Raw genomic sequence first — 24,925 nt, 5'->3', positions numbered from 1 at the left:
GGGTCTTTGTTGCTGTGCGCGGGCTTTCTCTAGTTGTGGCGAGCGGGGGCTGCTCTTCATTGCGGTGTGCGGGCTTCTCATTGCAGTGGCTTCTCTTGCAGTGCGGTACGGGCTCTAGGCGCGGGGACTTCAGTAGTTGTGGCACATGGGCTTCAGTAGTTGTGGCTCGCGGACTCTAGAGCACAGGCTCAGTAGTTGTGGCACACGGGCTTAGTTGCTCCGCGGCATGTGGGATCTTCCCAGACCAGGGCTCAAACCTGTGTCCCCTCCATTGGCAGGCAGATTCTTAACCACCGCACCACCAGAGAAGTCCCTCCTTTCCCCTTACTAAGGCCACATGGGTTTTCCTTGGGGAAGTTACCCCCCGCTACCCTGTTGCAACTTCAGCTCCAGGAGTTGTCCCTTCTTGGCCTAAGCTGGTCAGCAGAATTCCATCCCTCCCAAGAGGGGTTTGATTGAGAGTGAGTGATCCAGGCCTAACCCCATTGGGCTGCCTAAAATAGAGAAAAGACTGGACCTGGGAGATCAAATTTTCATTGTGCGCAAATGTTTGCCCTGAAAAGCCTAAAAAGGCACATATGTTCCCCTTACTTGATCGCATTTAGTAGATTTTCTCATTTCAGGATCCTTTAAAAGACAAGAGTTTAATTGTAGTGAATCCCAATTGTCATACTCTGAGAGAAATAGAGAGGTATATGTCATGGAGAAATGGCTTATTCTGTAAAAACTTGTGTCAATGGAGGGAGACAAGCTGTGCCTTGTAGGTGCCTGGGGCCTGTGGTTTGGCTGATCACGTGATACTACATAGTCTGGGCAGCGTCCAGTATTCTCTCCCATCTGGGACAAATCTGTCACACAACACCAAGCACACAGTTGCATCCACTGTCATGGAATCAAATTCAAATAAAAGATGATCAGTTCCATGTACATAAATTAGGTAAGGAGACTGTGTGGATTAGGACCAAAAAGGAAAAATCTGTGGAGTTCTCTACATTCCCTTAGGAAGATTCATGACTCTTCTGATTCTATCTAGGGTGGCATTGCTGTTCCTAATTTATTACCTCCCAGGAAGAAACACGGAATCAACTGAATATTATTGATGCTAAAAGCTTGGGAATCCATGAGATATTAGGACTTCTGGCTTCATCAAATCAAAAGTGAACTCTGTTAGCATGCTTCATGGGGAAAGCTGGCTTTGCAGTTATAATGTTATTTTCAGTTCTTGATTATTCCCTGATTCTAAGAGCTGTGGCCTGTCTCCTTTCAGTTTTAGAAACAAGAAAGTAGAAGTATCAGTGAGGACCAAATATAGATGCTGGTTTTTCTTTGTTACTACTTAGAGAAGAGTGTGACAGAAGCTTCTCTAATGTAGGATTATTAAAAAACACTGGGATTTTTCAATGTGAAGACTACATTGGAATTTCAGAAAAGAGCAACTGCATGTGGTGGACTTGTACCTTGATTGAACTTTGCTTGTTTAAAGTATGGAGAAAAATCAATAAGTACAGTACTGTGCTAGGTTATGTTATAGACAAAGGAATCAGAATTTCAGGCCAAAACCTAGAAAGGTTTTGGAAGACTGACTGCATTTTCTTCACGCTACACATATACAGTGTTTAATATACTCTCATGGACTAACAATACTACTAAAAATAACAATAGAGGTAATAGACGAGTGAAAGATTCACATGTGTCTTGGCTGTTTCTCGGACTTAATCTCCAATTTGTTTCGCTACTGTAATAATTTAAAATTTTCTGGGTGGGTTTATTTTTGGATGGTGAATAACGTGTATTTACAGACTTTTAAAAAGCTCCTAATGTAGAGACAATGCTATATTGCTTTTTGTAATGCCATTGTCTCAGCAGTGACATGATTACATTGGCTAAAATAAGAACTGTAGAAGCAAGAGCCCTCACACTGTGCTCGTTGATGTCCCTCGCTGAAGTTTAAAGAATTTTGACTGCTTTTGCCTTTGTGCTATTATCGTCCCCGATGCTGTTGGCTACAGATTCACCACTAAGCACTTCAGTGCATGTATTTATTTATACATCAGGTTTTACATTCCCAGCAACTAGCACAGGGTAATATGCTGTTGCTACATCTGTGTTGAGTGAAAAGATAAATCAAGAGGGAGGGGAGGAGGGAAGGGAAGGTGGAGCACAGGGGATTTTTAGGGCAGTGAAACTATTCTGAATGATACTATAATGGTAGATTAACTGTCACTCTCCATTTGTCAAAACCCATTGAATGTACAACACAAGGAGCGAACCCTAATGTAAACTACGGACTTTAGTTAATAATACCGTATCAATATCGGTTCATCAAATACACCACACTAATACAAGGGGTAGAGAATACGGGGGACTGTGTATGAGGAAGCAGGGAAAAGAGGGCATATGGGAACTCTCTGGACTTTTCAATCAATTTTTTTTGTAAACCTAAAACTACTCTAAAATACATAGTCTATTAATTTAAACAACAGCAATAAGAAGAGATAAATAAAAATAACTTAGATGAGATGTTCTTAGACCACGTGATTGTAAGCAACAGAAAACCAAATTTAACTAGCATGGGCACAAAGGTAAATGTGTTCGTTGGCTTACTCAAGCCACGGAAAAGCAGCAGGGCAAACTAGACCCAGGGACTTAAATGTGCTTTTTCATCTCTGTTACACTCTAGACTGACTTTCTGCACAATGCCCACCCTCCCAGGCTTGCAACAGTGAGAAAGGGCTCTTTCCTACTATAGTTGTTAGTAGAAAACTCCCTAGGGGTTGCTGATCAGCCTAGCTTGGAAATGTGAACACCTTTAGACCACTTATGGGGGTTGAGAGAGAGGCTCCAGTTAGAGTATGGTGTTTCCAAGGCTGGAAACAAGTAGGCATGTAGGATCTGATTGCAGTTATCCTGGCAAGAGATGTTGGTGGCTCAGAAAGGGGAGGTGGGAGGTGTGTGTGTGTGGCGGCGGCAGGGGGGAGAAAAAGAGGGAGGGGGAGGGAGGGTCAGATTCTGGAGGTAGTCTGAGGATGCACCTGTCACAATTTATTGAGAAGTTGGGTATAAGCTGTGAGAGAAAGAAGTAGGACAGGACTTTTGCCCTGACACCTCAAAAGATGGGCTGTGATGGTTCATTTTCTGTGTAACTTGGCTGGGCTAAGGGACAGACACCCTGTAGCTAGGAATATATTCTTTCTGGGCGTGTCTGTGAGGGTGTTTCTGGAAGAGATTAGCATTTGAATCAGGAGACTGAGTAAAGCAGATCTGCTCTCACCAGCATCGGCAGGCATCACCCATCAGTAGACGGCCTGGAAAGAACAAAAGGAGGAGGAAGGATGAATTTCCTCTGTCTCTTCTTGGGCTGGGACATCCATCTTCTCCTGCCTGTGGACACTGGTGCTTCTGGTCCTCCGGCCTTTGGACCCTGGGACTTAACACCAGCGAGCTGTTCACGGTTCTCAGGCTTTTGACCTCAGACTGGGAGTTATACCAGCAGCTCGCTTGTTCTTCAGGCTTTAGCATTTGGACTGAATTATATTCCTGGCTTTCCTGGTAGATGGCACATCATGGCATACATATCTCAGCCTCCATAATCATGTGAGCCAATTCTCACAGAGAATCTTCTACGTATGTATGTATGTATCTATCTATTCATCTATCTATCCTATTGGTTCTGTTTCTCTGGAGAACCTTGACTAATACATGAGCAGAGGAATATTACAGCAGCACACGTTAGAAGGATATCAGGACCTTAGTTTCAAATATAGTAAGTCTATTAGTCCTCCAGTTGGAAATGTCAAATAAGCAGTTGTATGTAGATGAGTCTTTCCTCCAGGTATCCACCTGACACATTGTTTATTGATCCTAATTGTTTATTGTCCAACTCCTTCTTCTAGAACACAAGCTCCACGAGAGCAGGCATTTTGCCTGTTTTGTTCCCTGCTATATCCCCAATACCTAGGAGAACTCCTGGTGCATAGCAGATGCTCAGTAAAATTTGCAGGAAAGCTGAAGGAAGGAATGAATGGGAGAGTTAAGTGTTCAATACAGCAAAATTGGTTGAGAGTAGAGTACAATTAGGAAGCATCTGTTTGAAAGTAAAACTGCTCACCTGGCTATTACTAGGCAGAGGTTTGCGATAGGTATTGTGTAACAAACGTTTCCTACATAGAACTATATACAAATGAAGAGACACCTGCAAGGCTTCTGTAAACTTTTATTTTACATTTATGGGCCACTGCCAGTGCAGGGCCTTGGCTTCTGGCTCATTTCTACAGATATACTTGAAAAGATGTGATAAAGGTAGAAATTGGAAATATTCCTACTAGTCAACCACGGTCACTTACTGGTCCATAAACAAAATGCACATGGAAGCCTGTGTGGTTATTCAGAAATCTATGACTTTTTGAACTTGTAAAATGCATTTTTAATATGCAAGAGACAAAGCATCTTTAAAAAAAGACATCTGTCTAAACAAAATGGTGTGAACATATGGCTTACATTATAGGGATATATCACTGCATGTGACACACCAGTGGGCTAATGGAATTTGACTGCTAACACATAAAGGAGCCCTGCAATTGGATGGCTGGAATCTGATATCATTTTATACATGACTGTGCTAAAATACAGCCCAAAGAATCGGCTGAGCTAATTTATTATCAGCAATCTTTCTGGCGAAGTCTGATAGAAACATCTGCCCACTTGTCAGTCTCATCACCACGCTGAGTTGGGAACTGGGACAATATAATACTTCAAATGTTAATGACTTTTGCTCCAGCACAGGAAAAAAATATAACCCCAAATACTGCTTTTTCCTAACCAACCAGCCAACGAACCAAAACCCCATTGTCTACCCATGGCTCATCCTTTTTCATGCTGCCTGCCACGTTCCATTTGTAATAGTAACACTGTCACAAGATTTATGAACACAGACAGATTAAAACTGACTGAGGCTGGTTGTCGAGAGGAACATCTACCTAGATTCCACTTAGAGTGTGTGCTTTGGCACAACTGCTGGGCATTAGTATTAGATTACATGAAGTCCATACAACCGTCCCACCACGTGCAAATACCACACCCACGAGTGCATTCCATAGAGACAATCACAGAAAAATTGGCTAAAAGAACTGTATGGTTGTTTTTATATATATATATATATATGTTTATATACACACAGTAAAAGATTTTCTGCTGTACTCACAGTCTGTAAACATCGTGGAAAACGCCCAGCAGAAATCACTGTGGGCCTCTTGAAATGGTGACTATGTGAGGAGTTGGGGTGAGGGAGGTGTTTAGGTGCATACTGGAAATCCAGAGAACCTTAAGTTCATGGTGGCAATTATATTTCACTGACATGATAAACTCAGCTGGCCTCTTTGAAATTATGTTTCCTATATTCCTATGTGAAAAAGGGAATGACCAAAAAAGTCTTACTGCCAGTTAACATTTTAAAAGCAATCAAGAGACTATGAGGTGATTTGTATACATATATATGTATATATGTATGTACATTTGCATACATATACACACGTATACATGTTACTAAAACCAAAAATAAACCTCAATGAAAATTTCCTAATCTTCTAAAAATACTCAGTGCCTTTCTCCTGGCTGTGCTTTGGACTTCTGTGCATTGCACTGAAAGTCTTGGGCATAGTTAAATGACACATACATTTAAATTTTAGTATATATTGATTTTACATAACATGCTTCCATTAAAAAAACTGGGCTCATGAAAAATAGAACTATTTCATTCAAGCATTATTTTTAAATTTAACATAAAAATATGCACAAGGTCTCCTGTAATGAAACACCATTAAAAAAGAAAATATAGATTCTTAAAAGTTGTTTGAATAGCAGCTATTAAACTGCCGTATGTGGATATCGGTCTGTGCTTTAAGTTCTTGTAAGCTCTTGCAGCTTGAGAATTTATGTTTTAAAAATAAGCCAGTGACATGAGAAACATTAACCTAATTGCTCACCTGAAGTCCATTTTATGTCTTCTTCTTTTTGGGGGGCAAAATATATGTAAATAAGCTCAAATCATCATTTGTATAGGCAACTATGCAGTTAAAAAATACTGGCACTGAAAGACATTTCAAATAAAGGAGACTTAAACCCATACCATGTTTGGCCTAAAAAACAAAATTACTTTAAAAAAATAGAAAACCTTGTTATAATTTCTAAGCTTTTCATGGTGACCAGTTCTTACGGAACGTTCTACAGAACCGCCATGAAAGCTAGCCACGTACTCGAAAACTCTATTTTCATGCAAAGATAGTGTATATCCTTCTGGTTTAACTGAACAATCTCCTTTCCCCCACCAACTCCCACCATTTTTTAGGGCTGAATATATATATATATATGCAGAATATGTAAATTAGATAAATCAAAGTAAGATTCGTTGAATTTGTGGGTATAAACCAGTCAACCCTTCAATGTTTTGGAAAACATTTTTCCAGGGGGTGGTAGTGAGTCATGGGAGAAGGATGGAAGAAGAGATTTCTGGAGATGCAGTTGTTGTGTTGATTTTTTTTTTCTCCAATAGTATTTGAAGTATATTGATGAATGTTCCTTAAGATGTTTAGTTTATACTGTCCTTGTGGCTGCTCCTCTCTGTGTTATGGTTGTTTTGTTCATGGTTCTTCCATTGGATGCTTGTTCCATTCATGGGGACTGAGGTCATCAGACTCTTGGACTGGTAACAGCAGCAGCAGAGGCAAGACTGGGAGAAGGAATAGACTCGAATTAAGACGAGGCTACCAGGGCTTCCCTGGTGGCACAGTGGTTAAGAATATGCCTGCCAATGCAGGGCACATGGGTTCGAGCCCTGGTCTGGGAAGGTCCCACATTCCGTGGAGCAGCTAAGCCTGTGCGCCACAACTACCGAGCCTATGCACCTAGAGCCCGTGCTCTGCAACAAGAGAGGTCACTGCAATGAGAAGCCCGCGCACCGCAACGAAGAGCAGCTCCCGCTCTCTGCAACTAGAGAAAGCCTGTGTGCAGCAATGAAGACCCAACGCAGCCAAAAATATTTAAAAAAAAAAAAAAAAGATGAGGCCACCAACCTGTTCCCTGTAGAACGTGGAGGCCTACCAACAAGGGGTGAATGTCTGTAGGCATTTGAGGACAGAGTGTGAGCCTTACTAGTAATGTAGGGTAGGGAGTTTGTAACCTCTAGGGAGAAGTTAAACAGTTTATTCTAGTGCAAAGCAACAGATCCCTTGTTTCTTGTTTTAATTTATTCACCAAGTCAAAGAGGAAGGGAAGGCAGTGTTGGTGGAGGGAGAGCGTTCAATGATTTGGGGTGGGCATGAGTGGAAAGGGCTGGGAGGGTCCTGGCATTTCATTTTTTAAAGTGTTTTTAAAAATCATTATTATTTAAAAAAAAATATCTGTTTATTTGGTTGTGCTGGGTCTTAGTTGCGGCACACAGGATCTTTCAGTTGCGGCATGTGGGAACTAGTTCCCCAAACAGGGGTTGAACCCAGGCCCCCTGCATTGGGAGTGTGGAGCCTTAGCCACTGGACCACCAGGGAAGTCTCCGGCCTGGCATTTCTTCAGTGTGTACCACCTACTTGGCTCTCTGCATTGGCCACCTCACCTGATGCTCTTAACAGCTTTTGGGGGTAGGTGCTATTTTCCTCATTTTATGAATGAGAAGAGGGAGGCTTAGAGAGGATAATAAGAGGCAGAACTGAACTTAGAACCCAGGACTCTCTCTATTGGGCTCTTCCGCCTGGGTATGCTGCCTTTTTATGAAGATCAGTCAAAACTGTGTTTAATGTCTGAGGGTTTGCACCTTGATTTTTTCCCTTCCCCTCTAGTTAATGTGTAAACTAATTAGAAACTGATATTAACTCCAGGTTACATCATGTATCTGTTATTACCTGCATTTTAGTCAATCTTTCTTAGGGCAGAATCTTTCTTAGGGCATTTCATGACTTGTAAACATGACCCACTAGACTTCAAAAGTATGGCAACAAGAACTTCCACACCAGGTTTCATCGATTTCTATGATTTTTTAAAAAATATTTGTCTGTTTCCTTTTAGATTATAAGTTCCACAAGGGCAGTCGCTTGTGTTTTTCCTCTCTTCTATCCCTAATAATAAGAAGCTCGTACTGAGCACTCTGTTGTCTCAAGCACTTAACATATATTAACCCACTGCATTCCACCTTATGAGATAGATACAGTGAGCATCTGATTTTACAGATGAGCAAACTGAGGAAGCAGGAGGGGTACCACTTGGAACTGATAAGACAGTTAGCTAGTGCAGAGCTGTGATCTAAATCGAGATTGTTGGCTTCCATATCCTGCACCCTTGAACTCTATGCTACTCTTTCTAATACGTACCATAAACTGAAGTTAAACATCCTGGCCAAAGATAACAGAATCCAGTTAGGATTAACTTTATGCTAAAATCATTCTGGAAAAATGACACCTCAATAAGAAGTGCTTGGAGCTTTGGGAGGACATGGGTTGGCTTAGCTATGGGGAACTTTGAAGAACGGAAGGAAATTGATTTCGAATTAAATTACATTAGTTCAGATTTCCAGATCCATAAACATTTACTTTCCTTGAAAAGGCTATTATTAAGTGTACTATTAAATAGCGTTTAGCAAAAGATTTCTTAACAATGAGTTTATGTTTTGTTGAGATCATGAATAAGTTTTACCTATTCTGTTGGCCTAGAGCTCAAGTTGGAGTATTTCTTTTTAAAGCAGGACACTAAATTGGCATGTTATTAAGTTAGCTCTTTTTGCTTTAACCTCTGAATATGTTGTTGTCTGAATAGATATTGCTTTTCTGTTATGCTGACAACTTGACCCTCTTTCTGGGTAACAAAATGTGATTTTTCACTTCTCTACTGAAAAGTACAGCTAGTGAAAGTGATATTTACAACTGGAATGAACCATGCCTGTTGGTTACTTAATATACTCATTTGGTTGTTGTTAAAAAATGCTTGCAAAACGTCTTACCTGGAAACAATTTTTAAATTTCTTGCTCACAAAATATAGAGCTATTGGGTTTATACATGAATTCATGGTTGCCAAGTTAATACCGATGTAATCCATGAGCAGCAAGAAACTAGAGCAAAAGAAAATAGAGGAGATAGATTAGAACATGTTTTCAAATCTGCTAACTAGCATTTATCTCTAGAATAAGCATTTTTCTTGCCCAGAAGCCATTTCTTATAGGTGGCAGTCAGAATTTTTTTTTTTTAAGTCCTTGTTTCTTTTGTTTTTGTTTTTTTTTTTCTTCGGTATGCGGGCCTCCCACCGCTGTGGCCTCTCCCGCCGCGGAGCACAGGCCCCGGACGCGCAGGCCCAGCAGCCATGGGCCACGGGCCCAGCCGCTCCGCGGCATGTGGGATCCTCCTGGACCGGGGCACGAACCCACGTCCCCTGCATCGGCAGGCGGACTCCCAACCACTGCGCCACCAGGGAAGCCCTTAAGTCCTTGTTTAAATGGTAATTTCAGTTCTGCAGAACATTTACACATATACCCAGCACTTGGTTAACCCAAACTATTATGCACAGCCCCAGGAGGGGAGCAGCAAAATTACTGATATGGCTTGCGCAAATTTTTGAGATCAGTTGTGGGCTATGTCAGCTAAAGAAAAACAATCAACTTTGCAGTTTTAATTTTCAGGGCTATTGAAAATGTAGAGTAGGTGGTTTTGTAAAAGTCTTATAAATATGAAATCAGAGAAACTCCAGTTTCCTCCTGAGTACAGAGGATCATACCTAAGTAATTCACATCGGTTCGTGTCCATTTCATCATACACGGTTTTCTTCAAAATACGGCTTAAATGAAGAGGGAACCAGCACAGAGCGAAAATTACGACCAAACAGAAAACTGTTTTTGCCACTTCTCGACGCTAAAGGAAAGTGAGAGAAAAAAAAAAAAGACAGTAAGTTTAGTGTTTCTCTACTACAGGAAAGAGCTACACAAAAGGAAGTAGTCAATTGGGGAAGAGTAACTCGAAGAAATGCCAGAGCAGCCTGCCCCTCACCATGCCTCCACCTCTTCAAGATTTGGAGTCCAGGGAATTCCCTGGAGATCCAGTATGTAGGACTCTGTGCTTCCACTGCAGGGGGCACAGGTTCCATCCCTGGTCGGGGAACTAAGATCCTTCACACAGCACAGTGTGGCCAGAAAAAAAAAACAAAAAGAAAAGAAAAAGAAAACATTTGGAGTCTAATTTCTAAGCAAGGAGCTGCTAGTGATTCTTTTGGGGCAGCTGCCAGGAAGGATGTTGGTCTCAGGCTGGTCAACAGGGCCAAGACAGAGGTTCGATGGTGGGCAGAGGTGGAGACTGGCTGGGGTTGAGTCAATACCATGGCTGGGTCTGTGTGTGTGTGTATGTTGAATATGTGGGGTGAGGGTTAGTTAAAAGTCTCGATAGCAGTTAATTCACCAGCATTAATGACAGCATGGCAGTCAAGGTGACTGACCCTAGCATGATAAAAAATGGACAAATCTAGGGAATTCCCTGGTGGTCCAGTGGTTAGGATTGTGTACTTTCACTGCCGAGGGCTGGGTTCAATCCCTGGTTGGGGAACTAAGATCCCGCAAGCCGTGCAGCATGGGGGGAAAAAAAGGACAAGTCTAAAAAGATATTTGGAAAACAAAACAGGAGTAGGAAACAGAAAAGAAAAGGGAAGAACAATGTGTTTTCTCCATTTCTTGATCTTGGAGAAACCTGGCATTGGGATTTTTTTGCTTTTAAAATTCTTTCATTAATGACATGGGCATGTAGTTTCCAAGGATATATTGTTTACAAATAGAGGGATGAGGATAAAGGATTATCAGCAATGACGATTAGAAAAACTGGGACATGTTGACCCTGGCTTGACTCCAATGGCAGGTTTACATGCTTTGCGGTCTGCATAGGATCAGCAAAACCATAGGTTAAGAATTATCTGCAACCAGTCATTTGTGTGCATTGTACTTGAGTATTACAGGGCATGCGTTTGGAAGCCCCACTGGGAATGTAAAATGCAACTTGTCTGTAACTGGAATCACTTAATGTCAAAATAAAACTGATTGAAAACAGGGTTTGGAAGGGTAATGCTGGTTCAACCTGAAGCATATAGTGTTAAGTATGGGAAGCCTACAATAAACCCACATGATTAATAGAGCCATTTAAAAAGATTTCAGGGCAGTTGTCACAAATTGTGGCTCTAGTCCCAAGAACTGGGAGTTCTTTAATCTTTCAGAGTTAGCTGGCTAGTTAGCTGGGCTATGACTTCAGAGAATGTATAAACTGAACGATGATTGAGAGAAATAAAGGATTCCTTTATTTATTAATCTACAGGAATGGGGGATCATTTTAAAGGGCCAATTTTGTATACACAGAAAGACAGTGTGCCCAGAAAAATAGAAAAGGAGGGTATTGGGGAGAGGTTACATCCCCTGTGCACATCCTCAAAGAGGATAACTTTTTAAAAGGTAATATTAATACGTTGCCATGACAGTCTGATGTTTGGTTAATCAATATCCATTCTTCTGTTTTCCTTGATTTTGTCATGGCAGCACGGGAGCCTGGCCTCCTCACCTGCGTAGTTCTTACCAATTACATTAAGTAGAAATCGTTGTGTGGAGTTTCTGGAAAAGTTACTTAAAAGTGGGGGATAGGACTTCCCTCGTGGTCCAGTGGTTAAGACTCTGCTCTTCCAGTGCATGGGACACGGGTTCATTCCCTGGGGGGGGAACTAAGATCCCACATGCCGCGGGCCGTGGCCAAAAAAAACGTGGGGTATACTCCTTTGGCGCACACACACTAATGTGATCAGTGTTCTTCCCTTTCTTGTGCCTGGATAGAAGATATAATGGTAGAGCTATAGCGGCTGTCTTCCAATAAAAATGGAAAGGTCAGTACACCAGCAGAACCCTGGCTTCTGAGTTCCTTGACCACTGAGCCAATGACATCTGAACTTCTTGCCATGGGAGAAAAATAAACCCCTACTTGGTCTCCTCCCTGTTATTTTGGGTTTTCTGCTACCAGCATCCAAACACAATCCCTAACCGATAAAAGGTATTGTTGGTATAATGAAGAGAAATTTGAGAAAACCACACAAGAAGCAAGACCAAAAGCCATATTGATTATTGGACAGGGTGGCAGGGTCTTTCACTCTGAGCTAGCTTCCCTGCCATCCCACTTGAAGGCCTTCCAGCCAGGCTTGCTCTCCTGCAGTTAGAACCTGCTCTAGCTTTGAGTGAGACACGAGGGAATATCTATTGCATGGGGACCAAGTCTTGGGTTCTGATCTCCATTTGGTTGGGTCAATCTCTTAAACACCTGTATAATAAGGGTAATGCCTGTCCAGTTTATCTCACAGGGTGTTTGGAGGAATCAAATACCAAAAGGACATGGAAATGCTCTTTAAAAACTTTAAAAAATGCTATGAAAATGTGAAGCAGCAGCATCTTATTACCGCTCCCAATCCCCATTCAATTATTTTTAGAGCAGTTGCCACTCGTAGCTTAAATAGGCTCAATTGTGGTGCTTGTGCAAAATCAACATTTTAAAGCACTGTTTTTCACAAATCTATTCTAATTAGTTATCTTCATTGCAAGAATGAGCCATAATAATTGCTTAATATGTTTCACATCTGGAGTACTTGAAACATTCATGCCTGGATGATGTCATACTAAAGTTTCTCAAGATAATTTTCCTGTTAAATTATAATAAAAGATAATAGCTACCATTTGTATAACATGTTAGATTTTATAAAGTATGTGTATGTACATTAATTCCTTTGATTCTCATAATAACACTGATTCATATATTATTATGTCCAATTTACAGATAGGGAGCTGACGCTCAAAATAAATCAGTCCTCTAGCTGAAAAGTGTTGCCAATGAAGAATGATGCTTGTTGTATGGTCATCATACAGGGCAGATTTCCAGGCTCCATTAACAACTCACATTAACTTTTGGTGTGGTTCATCATCCTTATATACTTGTCTGTTGAAACTGAAAACTTACCCATAGTCCTAGTTTTACTCTTTGAATTAATATATATCAACATTTTCTGACTAAACTATGAGTTGGGTTCTATTAGACACCGCACATGTATTAGGTCATCCCTTTGATGTATTATTATATACATTTCATTTAAAATTTTTAAGACTCAAAATTAAATTGGTATTTGTACAGAAAAGTGCAGGTATTATTATATACATTTTCTGAAGAACTAGAAGTTCAGAGAGATCAAGAAATTTTCCCAGTGTCACAGAGCCAGCAAATATAAGCATCACAGTTTTATCTGTTCTGTTTCCTGCCTGGGAAGGACCAGTAGCGTCCTAATGACATGTTCAGATTTCTTCTAGAACTTTGAGCCCTCCAAAATGTGGCTTCTTATGTACCCAATCCCGTTTCCTATCATGAGTCTTACCTTAGATGTTGCTCTAATGAGGTCCATCTTTTTTTTTCCAGTTCCCCAAATGCATGGTGCCCATGCTGTGTTCTACTAGACCCCTGTCCACCCACCTGAAATGCCCCCTGTCCTCTTCTTCTTCCCCATGGAACCCATTTATCCTCCATGAACAGTTCAATCCCCCTCATACAATTTCTCCATGACTTTACTCATATCCTCCTTGGCTTTCTATAGCAAAGGCTACTTTTTACCACAACTTGTGATTCTATTTTCCAATTATTTCATGTTTGTGTTTTATTTCCACAACAAGACTGCAAAGCCTGCCCGTGGAGAAAGTCATATACTTCTTTTTTTGTCCTGGCACAGTTCCAACCCCAGTTCAACGTACTGCTAATCACAAACACGCATGTTTGATACACTCTAGGCAAAATAAATGAATAGTTTCTCTCTGTTTGGGCCCTGCCCGCAGGGCCACCATACAGACAAACAAGACAGTATTTTTTTTTTTTTTTTTTTTTTTTTTTTTTTGCTGTACGCGGGCCTCTCACTGTTGCGGCCTCTCCCAGACACGCAGGCCCAGCGGCCTTGGCTCACGGGCCCAGCCGCTCCACGGCACGTGGGATCCTCCCGGACCGGGGCACGCGCCCGTGTCCCCTGCGTCGGCAGGTGGACTCCCAACCACTGCGCCACCAGGGAAGCCCTGACAGTATTTTTATTTTTAGGAAATCAGGCTAAATCTGCGAAATACAGTATTCATAGGCCTTTTGTTGTCAAGGACAAAACAGTGTTGGCCACATCTTCACGATCTTATTAGATTTACCTGTTTCAGGTGTTCACTGAGGGCAATTCTCAGGCTGCCGTTCCTTCTGTTTAACATCTCACAAGTCATGAGCGTGTAGAAGATTGCAGTGCACACCAGGGGCATGCAGAAGTAGAACCCAAACAGCCACCAGTCCTTAACATCTTGGTAGAACTGCAAAGAGAAGAGAAGGGAGAGAGGAAGAGGAGCATTATAATGAAAATTAGCTGTACAGCACCTCTGGTGGCTTCAACATTTTCACGCTTGCAGATATGTTTGTATATTCATGCTCTCTGGTTGTGGTAATGGGCTTGGAGGTGGTAGTCAAAACAACAAAATTGGAAACTCCAGACATTATCTTGGCTTTATAATAGCACGCAAAGTAATTGCATTAAAAATTGCCCTGACAAACAGCGCTATTCACCATAGCCAAGACATAGAAGCAACCTAAATGTCCATTGACAGATGAATATACAATGGAATATTGCTCAGCCATAAAGAGAATGAAATAATGCCATTTGCAGCAACAAGGATGGACCTAGAGATTATCATACTAAGTAAAGTAAGTCCGAAAGAGAAAGACAAATATCATATGATCTCACATGTGGAATCTAAAATATGATACAAATGAACTTATCTATGAAACAGAAACAGAGTCACAGACATAGAGAACAGACTTGTGGTTATCAAGGGAGGGGAGGGAGGGATGGATTAGGAGTTTGGGATTAGCAGATGCAAACTATTATATATAGAATGGATAAGCAATAAGGTCCTACTGTATAGCACAGAGAACAATATTCAATATCCTGTGATCAAACATAATGGAAAAGAATATGAAAAGGAATGTATATATATGGATAACTGAATCACTTTGCTGTACAGCAGAAATTAACACAACATTGTAAATCGACTATACTTCAATAAAATAAATTTTAAAAATTATCCCAACAAAGATATTTTGAATAAACTGAAGTTGGTTTTAATTATACAGGGCAAGAGCCCTAATCAATAAAAAGAGCTCCCTTCCAAAGCTCATAAAACATGATTTTGAGACATACAGACTCTTATCTTTGTTGGTGATTCTCAACATTTTGCTAGTGCCTGGTTCACTTCTGACTATTGTGGTTAGCGTGTACTTAATGTGCCTATCTAGTTTGGAAACAGTGAGGGTTATGAATGGCTTATCTGTGGAGTTCCGGTTACTGGGCATTAACCCTTTGTCTGGTATGTCTGCTATGTGACCTCGCAGCCAGCCAGTTTGAGCCATCAATAACTGTGCCCTTTCTCGCTCTCTTTTAATACTTACCACCTGGAAACTATTGAGGCCGTGTAGTTTATCTGAAGGCATACTGAGCATTATCTCCCTGAGGACAGGATTTGTAAATACCAGGATTACTCAGTTTTATGAGTTCTTGAAAGAGAAAATATAATACCCAATAAGAATGGAAATTAGAAAATTACATCTAAATTCTTCGTCCCACTAAATTAATCACCAGCTTGGGAAGAAATGCTGTTCCTTTTCTTATGCTGTTTCTCCAGATTGTTTATTTACTAAGGATAACACAGCCTCCTGTAATATCTCAGTTCCCACAGTAAAAAATAATCACACTGCTCTGTGAAAAACTGGAGAGTTTCTGAATATAGAAAGAGGCCCAGTGGGCTGCATTTATAACATGTCTATTAAAATATTCTGTAAATGGTTCCCGAGGAAAAGAAGTTCTGGGCAGGGGTTCTTAAATATTTTTATGCCATAGATCGCCTTCTGGTGTAGACTATAATTCTTTCTGAGAATAATACTTTTATGTGCATGAAATAAAATATGTAAGATTACAATGGAAACCAATTACATCCAAACACAGATATCAAAATATGAAAAAGAAAGTTCTGATGTAGTAATATATGTGTTTATTAACAAATTAAATCACAGATCTAATGGTGGTTCTATCAGAATGTAGAAGCAATGATGAATGTAAATGATATTTCGAGATTATACAACTGTTATGTGGTATGAAATGTCTGTTATTTCTATTAGTGAAAAAATCATGGTACTGCTAAATACTACTGTGGTTTGTTGCCTACTTTCATATTAGAAGGAAAATTTCAGTTAGAAGTTAGTGAAAATAAACATGTAATTTCCTTTCCATTCAAGTTTACAAACCTCTGAATTCTAGCCTCAGGTTAAGTGCAGACTCCCAAAGGAGTTGGTTTATTCAAATCTGTTTATACAAATATATTCCTATTCACATCACACTGTAGAAAGATTTTAGTACTGAACTTAAAAAAACAAACAAAAAATCAGAAGGACTCTCTCTTCATTTAAGTGCAACACAAACACTCCTTGGAGGACCCCCTTCCTTTGTACCCCCTTCTTCTGGGTGCATTGCTGGCTGGGTGTGACTGCCTAGAAGCAGCTGCGGAGGGTCTGGAAGCTGACCCTACCTGGAGGGGACTGGATGGAGTTCCCTGCCCCTTCCATAGTAGAGGCCTGTTGAGAATGGGGTCACACATTTCTTTTGAACTGATGTCACCAGCAAGGGTGTGGAGGGACCTCCCTCCAGTCTAGGTTAGAGCAAAGTTGAGGAGGAAAGAGTGGAAAAAGAGGGGGAATCACATTAGAGAAAAAGAACAGGAGGGGAAAGAGAATCCTAAAACTTTAGACTTGGAATGAAATCTTCAAAATCATCAGTTCAAACTCATACCCTATACTGCAACCCTCCGGGCGCCCGCCAGCCACAACGCTCCCGCCAGCCTGAAGGGCAGCTACTCTTAGCTTCACCTCTAGAAAGGATATGCATCCTTGTGAAGAAACCCATTTCATTTTGTCCAGCTGGAATGGTCAGTAAGTTCCTCTTTTTTTTTTTTTTGGCCACACTGTGCGGCTTGCGGAATCTTAGTTCCTTGACCAGGGATTGAACCCATGACTTCCGTGAGTGCTAATCACTGGACCGCCAGGAAATTCCCAGTGAGTTCCTTCTTATGTTGAGCCTCTTCTCTCTAATGCTTTAGTCAGGGTTTTCTAGATTGCTTATTCACACCGCCCAAATTCTGATAGCCTTCTACTACTTTGCTTTTCACTGTGGAGGTTGACTTCATAAAAAAGTCAGTGGATCAGCAGAAGACTTTAATTTTAAGGTTGCTAGTTTGGCTGTGTTCACGAGCACTTTTAATTTGAAACAAGAATTTCCAAGCAGGATAACTGGTCAACTGTAAAACCACTAATTGTGTGAATTTTCCATGGAAGGAAAACATACCTTAAGAGGTCTGTAAGTGATTAAATGTGGAATCTGAACTGCATGAAACTTACATCAAAGTACTAAATTATGCTGATTTAAGAGAAATAGTTATTCTTGGTTTTCCTCCTCGTTCTACATGTGACTAGTTTTGCAGAGGAAATGTGCATTTTAAATGTGTTCCTAATACTCTCAGTTACGTAATTAAGCTTTTCAGAAACATTAATGCGGTCAGGTGTATTAAGCAACGATTGGATTTGTTACACTAAAATGCTTTTTAAAAAAGTTCTGCAAATGTATATTACTTGGGGCTTCCCTGGTGGCACAGTGGTTAAGAATCCGCCTGCCAGTGCAGGGGACACGGGTTCAAGCCCTGGTGCAGGAAGATCCCACATGCCGCGGAGCAACTAAGCCTGTGAGCCACAACTGCTGAGCCCGCGTGCCACAACTACTGAAGCCCGCGCGCCTAGAGCCCATGCTCCGCAGCAAGAGAAGCCACTGCAACGAGAAGCCTGCGCACCACAACGAAGAGTAGCCCCTGCTCTCTGCACCTAGAGAAAGCCCGTGTGCAGCAATGAAGACCCAATGCAGCCAAAAATAAATATTTTTTTAAAAAGAGAAAAGAATCCAAATAAAATAAAAATTTTAGAAAATTATTTATATATTAGACAGAATCTGTACTAACATAAGCACACATGAGAATGACTTCCTACTTTGAATTAGTAAGTCTGTCTTTAAAAACTGTGTGAGCAATGTGCATTTCCCCAAGTAACATCAAATAAGCATCAGCGTGTCTGTCAGATGGAAATTGTGCTGTACTCCTTATTATCAAAACAAATAGCACTACATACATACACATCAATCTCTCTTTCTTAGTAAATCGGTTTCAGAATTCTGAGTTGTTTGGTGCAGAGCAATAGTTGTGTCTACAGTTGTGCTATAATACAAGAGTGAAAACAAAATAGTTGTTTTATTCAAGAAGCTAAGCCCTGGTTTAACATCTGCTTTTCATGCAATTAAAGAATATTTGACTGAACTAACAGAGTAAACCACACTCGGCAGCGTAGAGATAGCAACAAATCTTGGTGATGGTAAATGAAGACCTTCTCCCCTCCCCAGTTAATTTCCTTTAAACTTTTCATACCTCCATGAATTTTGACGTGGCATTGAGCATACAGGTTTTGTGCTGTTCACCCTTGTATTCAAAGGGCACCATGACGAAGCCGATTGCTTCGGGGATGGCCAGGATAAAAGAAAGGATCCAGATGGAGACAATCTCAATGGCTGTGACCAAGGGAATCCCAATTCCCTGAACACGACTCCAGGAGGCAACTGCTCTGTACCTAAAAAAAAGGGGGTGATGGCACCAAGTGGTTAGGAAATTTTAAGTTTATTTCAATTAAATGAAAATTATAAATGCTGGAAAGATCCTTCCTTTGGCCAGTGACCAACCATTAGCTTTTTAGGAATTTTCTGTGAGTCCTGGTGTGAAAAACAAGTGGGGCTATTAAAGGTTCTACCCATTTGGAGTTCAACTGGCTGGCAGGCCTGAGTCTGAGATCTTCACTTGGGGCCCATCGAAATCTACTGAGAATTTAGGATGTGGCAGCAGAGATGGGTGTGCTATGTTTATTAAGCTGGGGGGAAAATTGGATGATGGAAGGGGTAGTGAAAGCTGCTGGTACTTGTTATGGTAATGTCTTATTTCTGTTTCTATATTAAAAAAACTTGAAATATTATCTATGAAGTGGATCTAGATATCCTTAAGTGAGTAGTGACCATAGATATTCCATTGTTTTCTCCCTTCCTCTCCCCTCAAAATATGATCACAGTGGGCTTGTACCAGGTGGCTGTTTTAGTAAATAAATATTTCTAATAATTATATTTGAAAATGTCAAAGAATAACTATATCTCTCCCATATGACCCTGTGCTAGACTATATAAAACTGAGCTAAAGATAGCTTGGTTCCTAAACTTTAGGGTTTACAGTTTAATAGGAAAGAATGGTTCATACAGAAGCATAAGATATAAATATAACTGAACAATCATGCCAATCAAAGCACTAACTGGGGGACTTCCCTGGTGGCGCAGTGGTTAAGAATATGCCTGCCAATCCAGGGGATACCGGTTCGAGCCCTGGTCCGGGAGGATCCCACATGCCGCGGAGCAACTGAGCCCGTGCGCCACAACTACTGAGCCCGCGCTCTAGAGCCTGCGAGTCACAACTACTGAAGCCCGTGTGCCACAGTTACTGAAGTCCATGCACCTAGAGCCCATGCTCTGCAACAGGAGAAGCCACCACAATGAGAAGCCCGCGCACCGCAAAGAAGAGTAGCCCCCGCTCACCGCAACTAGAGAAAGCTCGCGTGTAGCAACGAAGACCCAATGCAGCCAAAAATAAATGAATAAATACATTAAAAAAAAAAGCACTAATTGGCATTAAGAAATTGTGTTTGCCTTATATTTTACCTTAATATTTTATGATAATAATCACATTTACATGTTAAGTATAAAGAAACTTTGGTTTCAGAAACTATGCTCTTTGACACGAGATGATAGTCTGGTGCTGCTTTCAGACTTACTATTAAGAAGGGACCTGTGGTACAATATTTTTGTGACTTCATTCTTGAAATTTTTGCTGCTGTTGTAATGGAAAGGAAACATTTTCTTTTAATAGCTTTCATTAGATAGTGCCAGAAAAAGGCTGTAAAACAGACCAAGGCGTTGAGACAGGTGCACATGGGTTTGCAGGCCAGGCAGCTTAATGGGAAAGATTAGTTAGCAGCGCCAAGGCAAGATACAAGCTACCCATAGCCACCAAAATGAGCCCCTATCATTTATAGTTAGTGTTCTGTCTCAGTACAACTAAAACGTACACCTGTGAAAACACAGCTCCTAGGAATTATGCTACCTGTTCTTCACTGTAGATTAGAAACTATAGTTTTGGTATGCATGATGATGCCACGTGGCATATATACAGCACACTTTGCTGGAGAAATGTTTTGCAAAAGATTTTTAGGATAAATAAGATTGGTGTACACTAAGAATCTCTGAAAAAGTCCAGATTAGTTCAGAATGGAATAAAATACAGCTATGCAAACAGACCATGAAAATCCTTTTACGATGTAGCCAACACTGCATTTGAAAATTTATGGTTATTGCCAGTGGGATGAAGACTGCTATATATTCTGCTTTCTATTTCTGTTTACTTTTCTTTGCTGCCTTATTAGACTGGCAGCCTGATGTCCAGTAAAAGCTAAAAGGAACAGAGACAGAATGTCTATATCCCAAGGCTGTCAATGAGTTATATCTGTTTCTTCTCCCCTCCTCTTATCAGGAAAGGTGATGTAAATAAAACACTTTATCTCTTAAGAGAGAAAGCCAGATTTCTTAGGCAGGATTGGAGATAGAAGGTGGTTTAGTAAGAAAATGTGATCTATACGTTCTAATGATAAATATATTCACAGACCAGCTTCATTTTATAATGTGCCCATGAGTTCCCAGAATATGACCTATCTATAATCCAGTGTGAATTCAACATTTAAAAATAAATAGAAGTAATTTTTAGTGCCTAGTTGAACAAATGATTCATAATCAGTCTGCTCCTTCATTAACCCACATGACTGAGAATTAGAATATTTCCCATTTGTAATCACACTGATCTTAATAACATCTCCATGGGATGAGAAAACAACCATAAGAGCGGTTGTGATGCTGGAGGTGCAGAAATGTGTGGAAAATAAGAAATACTGGATGTTCCCCAAATGATTTCTATTTGGGTGATAATGACACAACAGATCATACACAATGTGTTCTCCTTACTAGGTGTGATTATGAACAGCCTGCCAACAAAAACTATTCCGGAAATAATCCCTCCTCTTTAAAATGCTTTCTTCACTTGGCTTTGACCACATTCTGCTAGTTTTCCTCCCGCTGATGGGATTGGCCACTCCATCTCATCTCCTTGGCTGGATCATGCCCATGCCTCAAATTCTTAGTGTTGGATTTCTCCTTGGTCCTCGCACCTCTTTTCTTTTCTATCTACACCCTCTCTCTTTGTGATCTCATCTAGTCTCATGGCTTTAGTATCATTTAAACTCTATATGCTGATAATTAATTCTCAAATTTATAACTCTAGCCTAGAGCCTCACCTCTAACTCTAGACTTGTATATCCACCTGCCTACTTGAGGTTTCCACTCGGATATCTAATAGGCACTGAAACTCACCCAAACCAGACTCCTGGTCTTCTTCCTTGCCCCCTTCCTTGCCTTCTCTCTAGTCGTTACCATCTCAGGCCCAGAACTTCGATGTTAGCCTTTCCTCCTCTTTTTCTCTTCCACCACACATCCAATTCTTTAGCAAACCTTGCAAACTCTTCCTTCAAAACGTATCCAGATGCAACCACTTCTCACCATCTCGCCAGTTACCACCTGCCTGGATTATTGTAATAGCTTCCTAACTGGTCTCCCTGTGTCCACTTCGCCCTCCTGCAGTTTGCCCTGAACGCAGCAACCGGGGTGAGCCTGTTAAAATGTAAGCCAATCATGTCACCCCTCTGCTCAGATCCCCCAGTGGGTTCCCACCCCAGTGGGAATGCCTACAGGTGTCCTCAGAGCTGCCTCCTCACTTCCTTCAGATCTTTATGCAATGGTGTCTTTTCACAGAGGCCTTCCCTGAATACCCTATTTAAAACTGCCAGATTCCCCTCCAGATGTACCCTGTCCCACTCAGCCTGATTATTTTTCTCCATAGCACTTACTACTATGGGACCAATCAAATATGTTACTTATTTATTTTGTTTATGGTCTATGTCCACCTCTCCCTTTTGAATATAAGCTCCATAGGGCAGACATCTTGCATGTTGGTCACAAGACCTACAACGATAGGTGCTGAATAAATATCTGTTGAATTAAGAATCTTTCTTTGTTCGTTTCCTTACCATGCATTTGTCTTTATTGGCCAAAGCCAATATACATTCCAAAGAGTTTCTTATTTTTCAAGCCAGCCCTGAATCAGGCAACAGATAAAGAGCTAATACTTTCAGAATCCTAGAACACAATAATTTAAAACCAAGCAGGACATCTGGGCTGAAATTTCTCCCTTTGCGTTCTCGTTGGGAACCTGAGGAGGGGTGTGTCACCAAGTCCTCTGCCTGGTCTCCAGTGAATGTGGGGCGCCTGGGCCAGGGCTCTGGTCTGCCAAGTCCCAGGGGAGTCTTTTCCCATGACACCACCGTGAACTCTGTCATGTGACATGCCAAAATACAAGAATAAATTACATGTTTTGTTTATGTAAAGATGTTTGTTACTGTATGTGTCTATAAATAGATTTTTACATGTTTTCAAGGCTAGAGGCATTAAATGCATGTCTTTCAATCTTTAAGGTACGATCTGGGAAACTCATTAAACTGAAAATAAATATTATTGAATGTACTTTAAAACAGTGTAAAAGAAAACTTCAATTCAAAAGATCACTTCAGCAAAATCTATTTTCATTTCTTCTTATTCTTTGCCCATTTCTATTCTCATAAGTGTAGTTTGAATATAATTATAATCTTCTCAGTTACAATTTTGTTTTTGGTTTTATTTGCTTTTCATGTTTCTACATAGGCATGGCATTTATTAATTTCAAAGCTACCCAGTATAACAAGATATTGATACAATTTACCTAAATCTTCCTCCTATGATCACATCATTTCTAGTGTTTCAAGGTTGTGAATAACATGCCTATAAATATGTTTGCATGTACAGATTTTTTTTCTTTTTGAATTATTTTCCTGGGTTAATTATCTTGAGTGAGATTACTAAATCAAGGGAATGAAAAAGTAGCTTAAGTACCTTTAAAAAATGTTTCTCCTAAGTGCCTGTCAATGCTTGCCTTCATTAAAATTTATTTTTCTTCAGTTTTGCCACTTCCATAAGGTAAAGTGGCACTTATATCCTTATGTCTGCATATCTTTTTATTTTATTTTATTTTGCGGTACGTGGGCCTCTCACTGTTGCGGCCTCTCCTGTTGCAGAGCACAGGCTCCGGACGGGCAGGCTCAGCGGCCATGGCTCACGGGCCCAGCTGCTCCGCGGCATGTGGGATCTTCCCAGACCGGGGCACGAACCCGTGTCCCCTGCATCAGCAGGCGGACTCTCAACCACTGCGCCACCAGGGAAGCCCTGCACATCTTTAATTGAGAAAACGTGACCCTTTGTAATGTTTGTTTATGATTTGTGTCTCCTATGTGTTAGGCAGACCAATTGCCATACAGTGGTTTGGGAGCAAAATGCCAGCAGGAAGAACTTTAAAGAGAAGCCAGGTGAAGTGGATTAAAAGATAGCTGCAGGAAGGAAACCATAAACAAGACGAAAAGACAACCCTCAGAATGGGAGAAACTATCTGCTGATGAAGCGACTGACAGAGGGTTAATCTCCCAAATACACAAACGGCTCATGCAGCTCAGTATCAAAAAAACAAACAACCCAATCCAAAAGTGGGCAGAAGACCTAAATAGACATTTCTCCAAAGAAGATATACAGATTGCCAACAGACACATGACAGGATGCTAAACATCATTCATCATTAGAGAAATGCAAATCAAAACTACAATGAGATATCATCTCACACTGGTCAGAATGGCCATCATCAAAAATCTATAAACAGTAAATGCTGGAGAGGGTGTGGAGAAAAGGGAACCCTCTTGCACTGTTGGTAGGAATGTAAATTGATACAGCCACTATGGAAAACAGTATGGAGGTTCCTTAACAAAGTAAAAATAGAACTACCATATGACCCAGCAATCCCACTACTGGGCATATACCCTGAGAAAACCATAATTCAAAAAGAGGCATGTACCACAGTGTTCATTGCAGCTCTATTTACAATAGCCAGGACATGGAAGCAACCTAAGTGTCCAGTGACAGATGAATGGATAAAGAAGATGTGGCACATACATACAGTGGAATATTACTCAACCATAAAAAGAAATGAAATTGAGTTATTTGTAGTGAGGTGAATGGACTTAGAGACTGTCATACAGAGTGAAGTAAGTCAGAAAGAGAAAAACAAATACCGTATGCTAGCACATATATATGGAATCTAAAAAAAAGGAAAAGGTTCTGAAGAACCTAGGGGCAGGACAGGAATAAAGACGTAGATGTAGAGAATGGACTTGAGGACACGGGGAAGGGGAAGGGTAAACTGGGACAAAGTGAGAGAGTGGCATGGATATATATACACTACCAAATGTAAAATAGATAGCTAGTGGGAAGCAGCTGCATAGCACAGGGAGATCAGCTCGGTGCTTTGTGTCCACCTAGGGGTGTGGGTTAGGGAGGGTGGGCGGGAGACGCTAGAGGGAGGAGATTTGAGGATATGTGTCTATGTATAGCTGATTCACCTTGTTATGCAGCAGAATCTAACACACCATTGTAAAGCAATTATACTTCAATAAAGATGTTAAAAAAAATAAAAGATAGCTGCAGAGAATGAAATAATGCCATTTGCAGCAACATGGATGG

General features: G+C 40.8%; 1 protein-coding gene across 2 annotated transcripts in view; it reads right to left on the bottom strand.

Moving 5' to 3' along the window:
* Positions 1-5,116: 5,116 nt before the first annotated feature.
* Positions 5,117-24,925, bottom strand: part of EDNRA (endothelin receptor type A) — a 55,574-nt gene continuing 35,765 nt past the window's right edge. Inside the window, exons 3-7 of one of the 2 annotated variants that reach the window (XM_065877116.1) lie at positions 18,561-18,759; positions 14,208-14,360; positions 9,749-9,882; positions 8,981-9,089; positions 5,117-6,724 (exon numbers count right to left, since the gene is read on the bottom strand). In XM_065877116.1, the coding sequence (XP_065733188.1) occupies positions 6,584-6,724; positions 8,981-9,089; positions 9,749-9,882; positions 14,208-14,360; positions 18,561-18,759 (736 nt within the window). In that variant the 3' untranslated portion in view covers positions 5,117-6,583. The remainder of the gene's footprint in view (positions 6,725-8,980; positions 9,090-9,748; positions 9,883-14,207; positions 14,361-18,560; positions 18,760-24,925) is intronic. The other variant, XM_065877117.1, reaches the window with a different exon arrangement.

This window comes from Phocoena phocoena, chromosome 5, assembly GCF_963924675.1.
Source record: "Phocoena phocoena chromosome 5, mPhoPho1.1, whole genome shotgun sequence".
Classification (NCBI taxonomy): Eukaryota; Metazoa; Chordata; class Mammalia; order Artiodactyla; family Phocoenidae; genus Phocoena; species Phocoena phocoena.
Note: the sequence above shows the minus strand (reverse complement) of the source record. Positions and strands in the feature narration are given on the sequence as shown.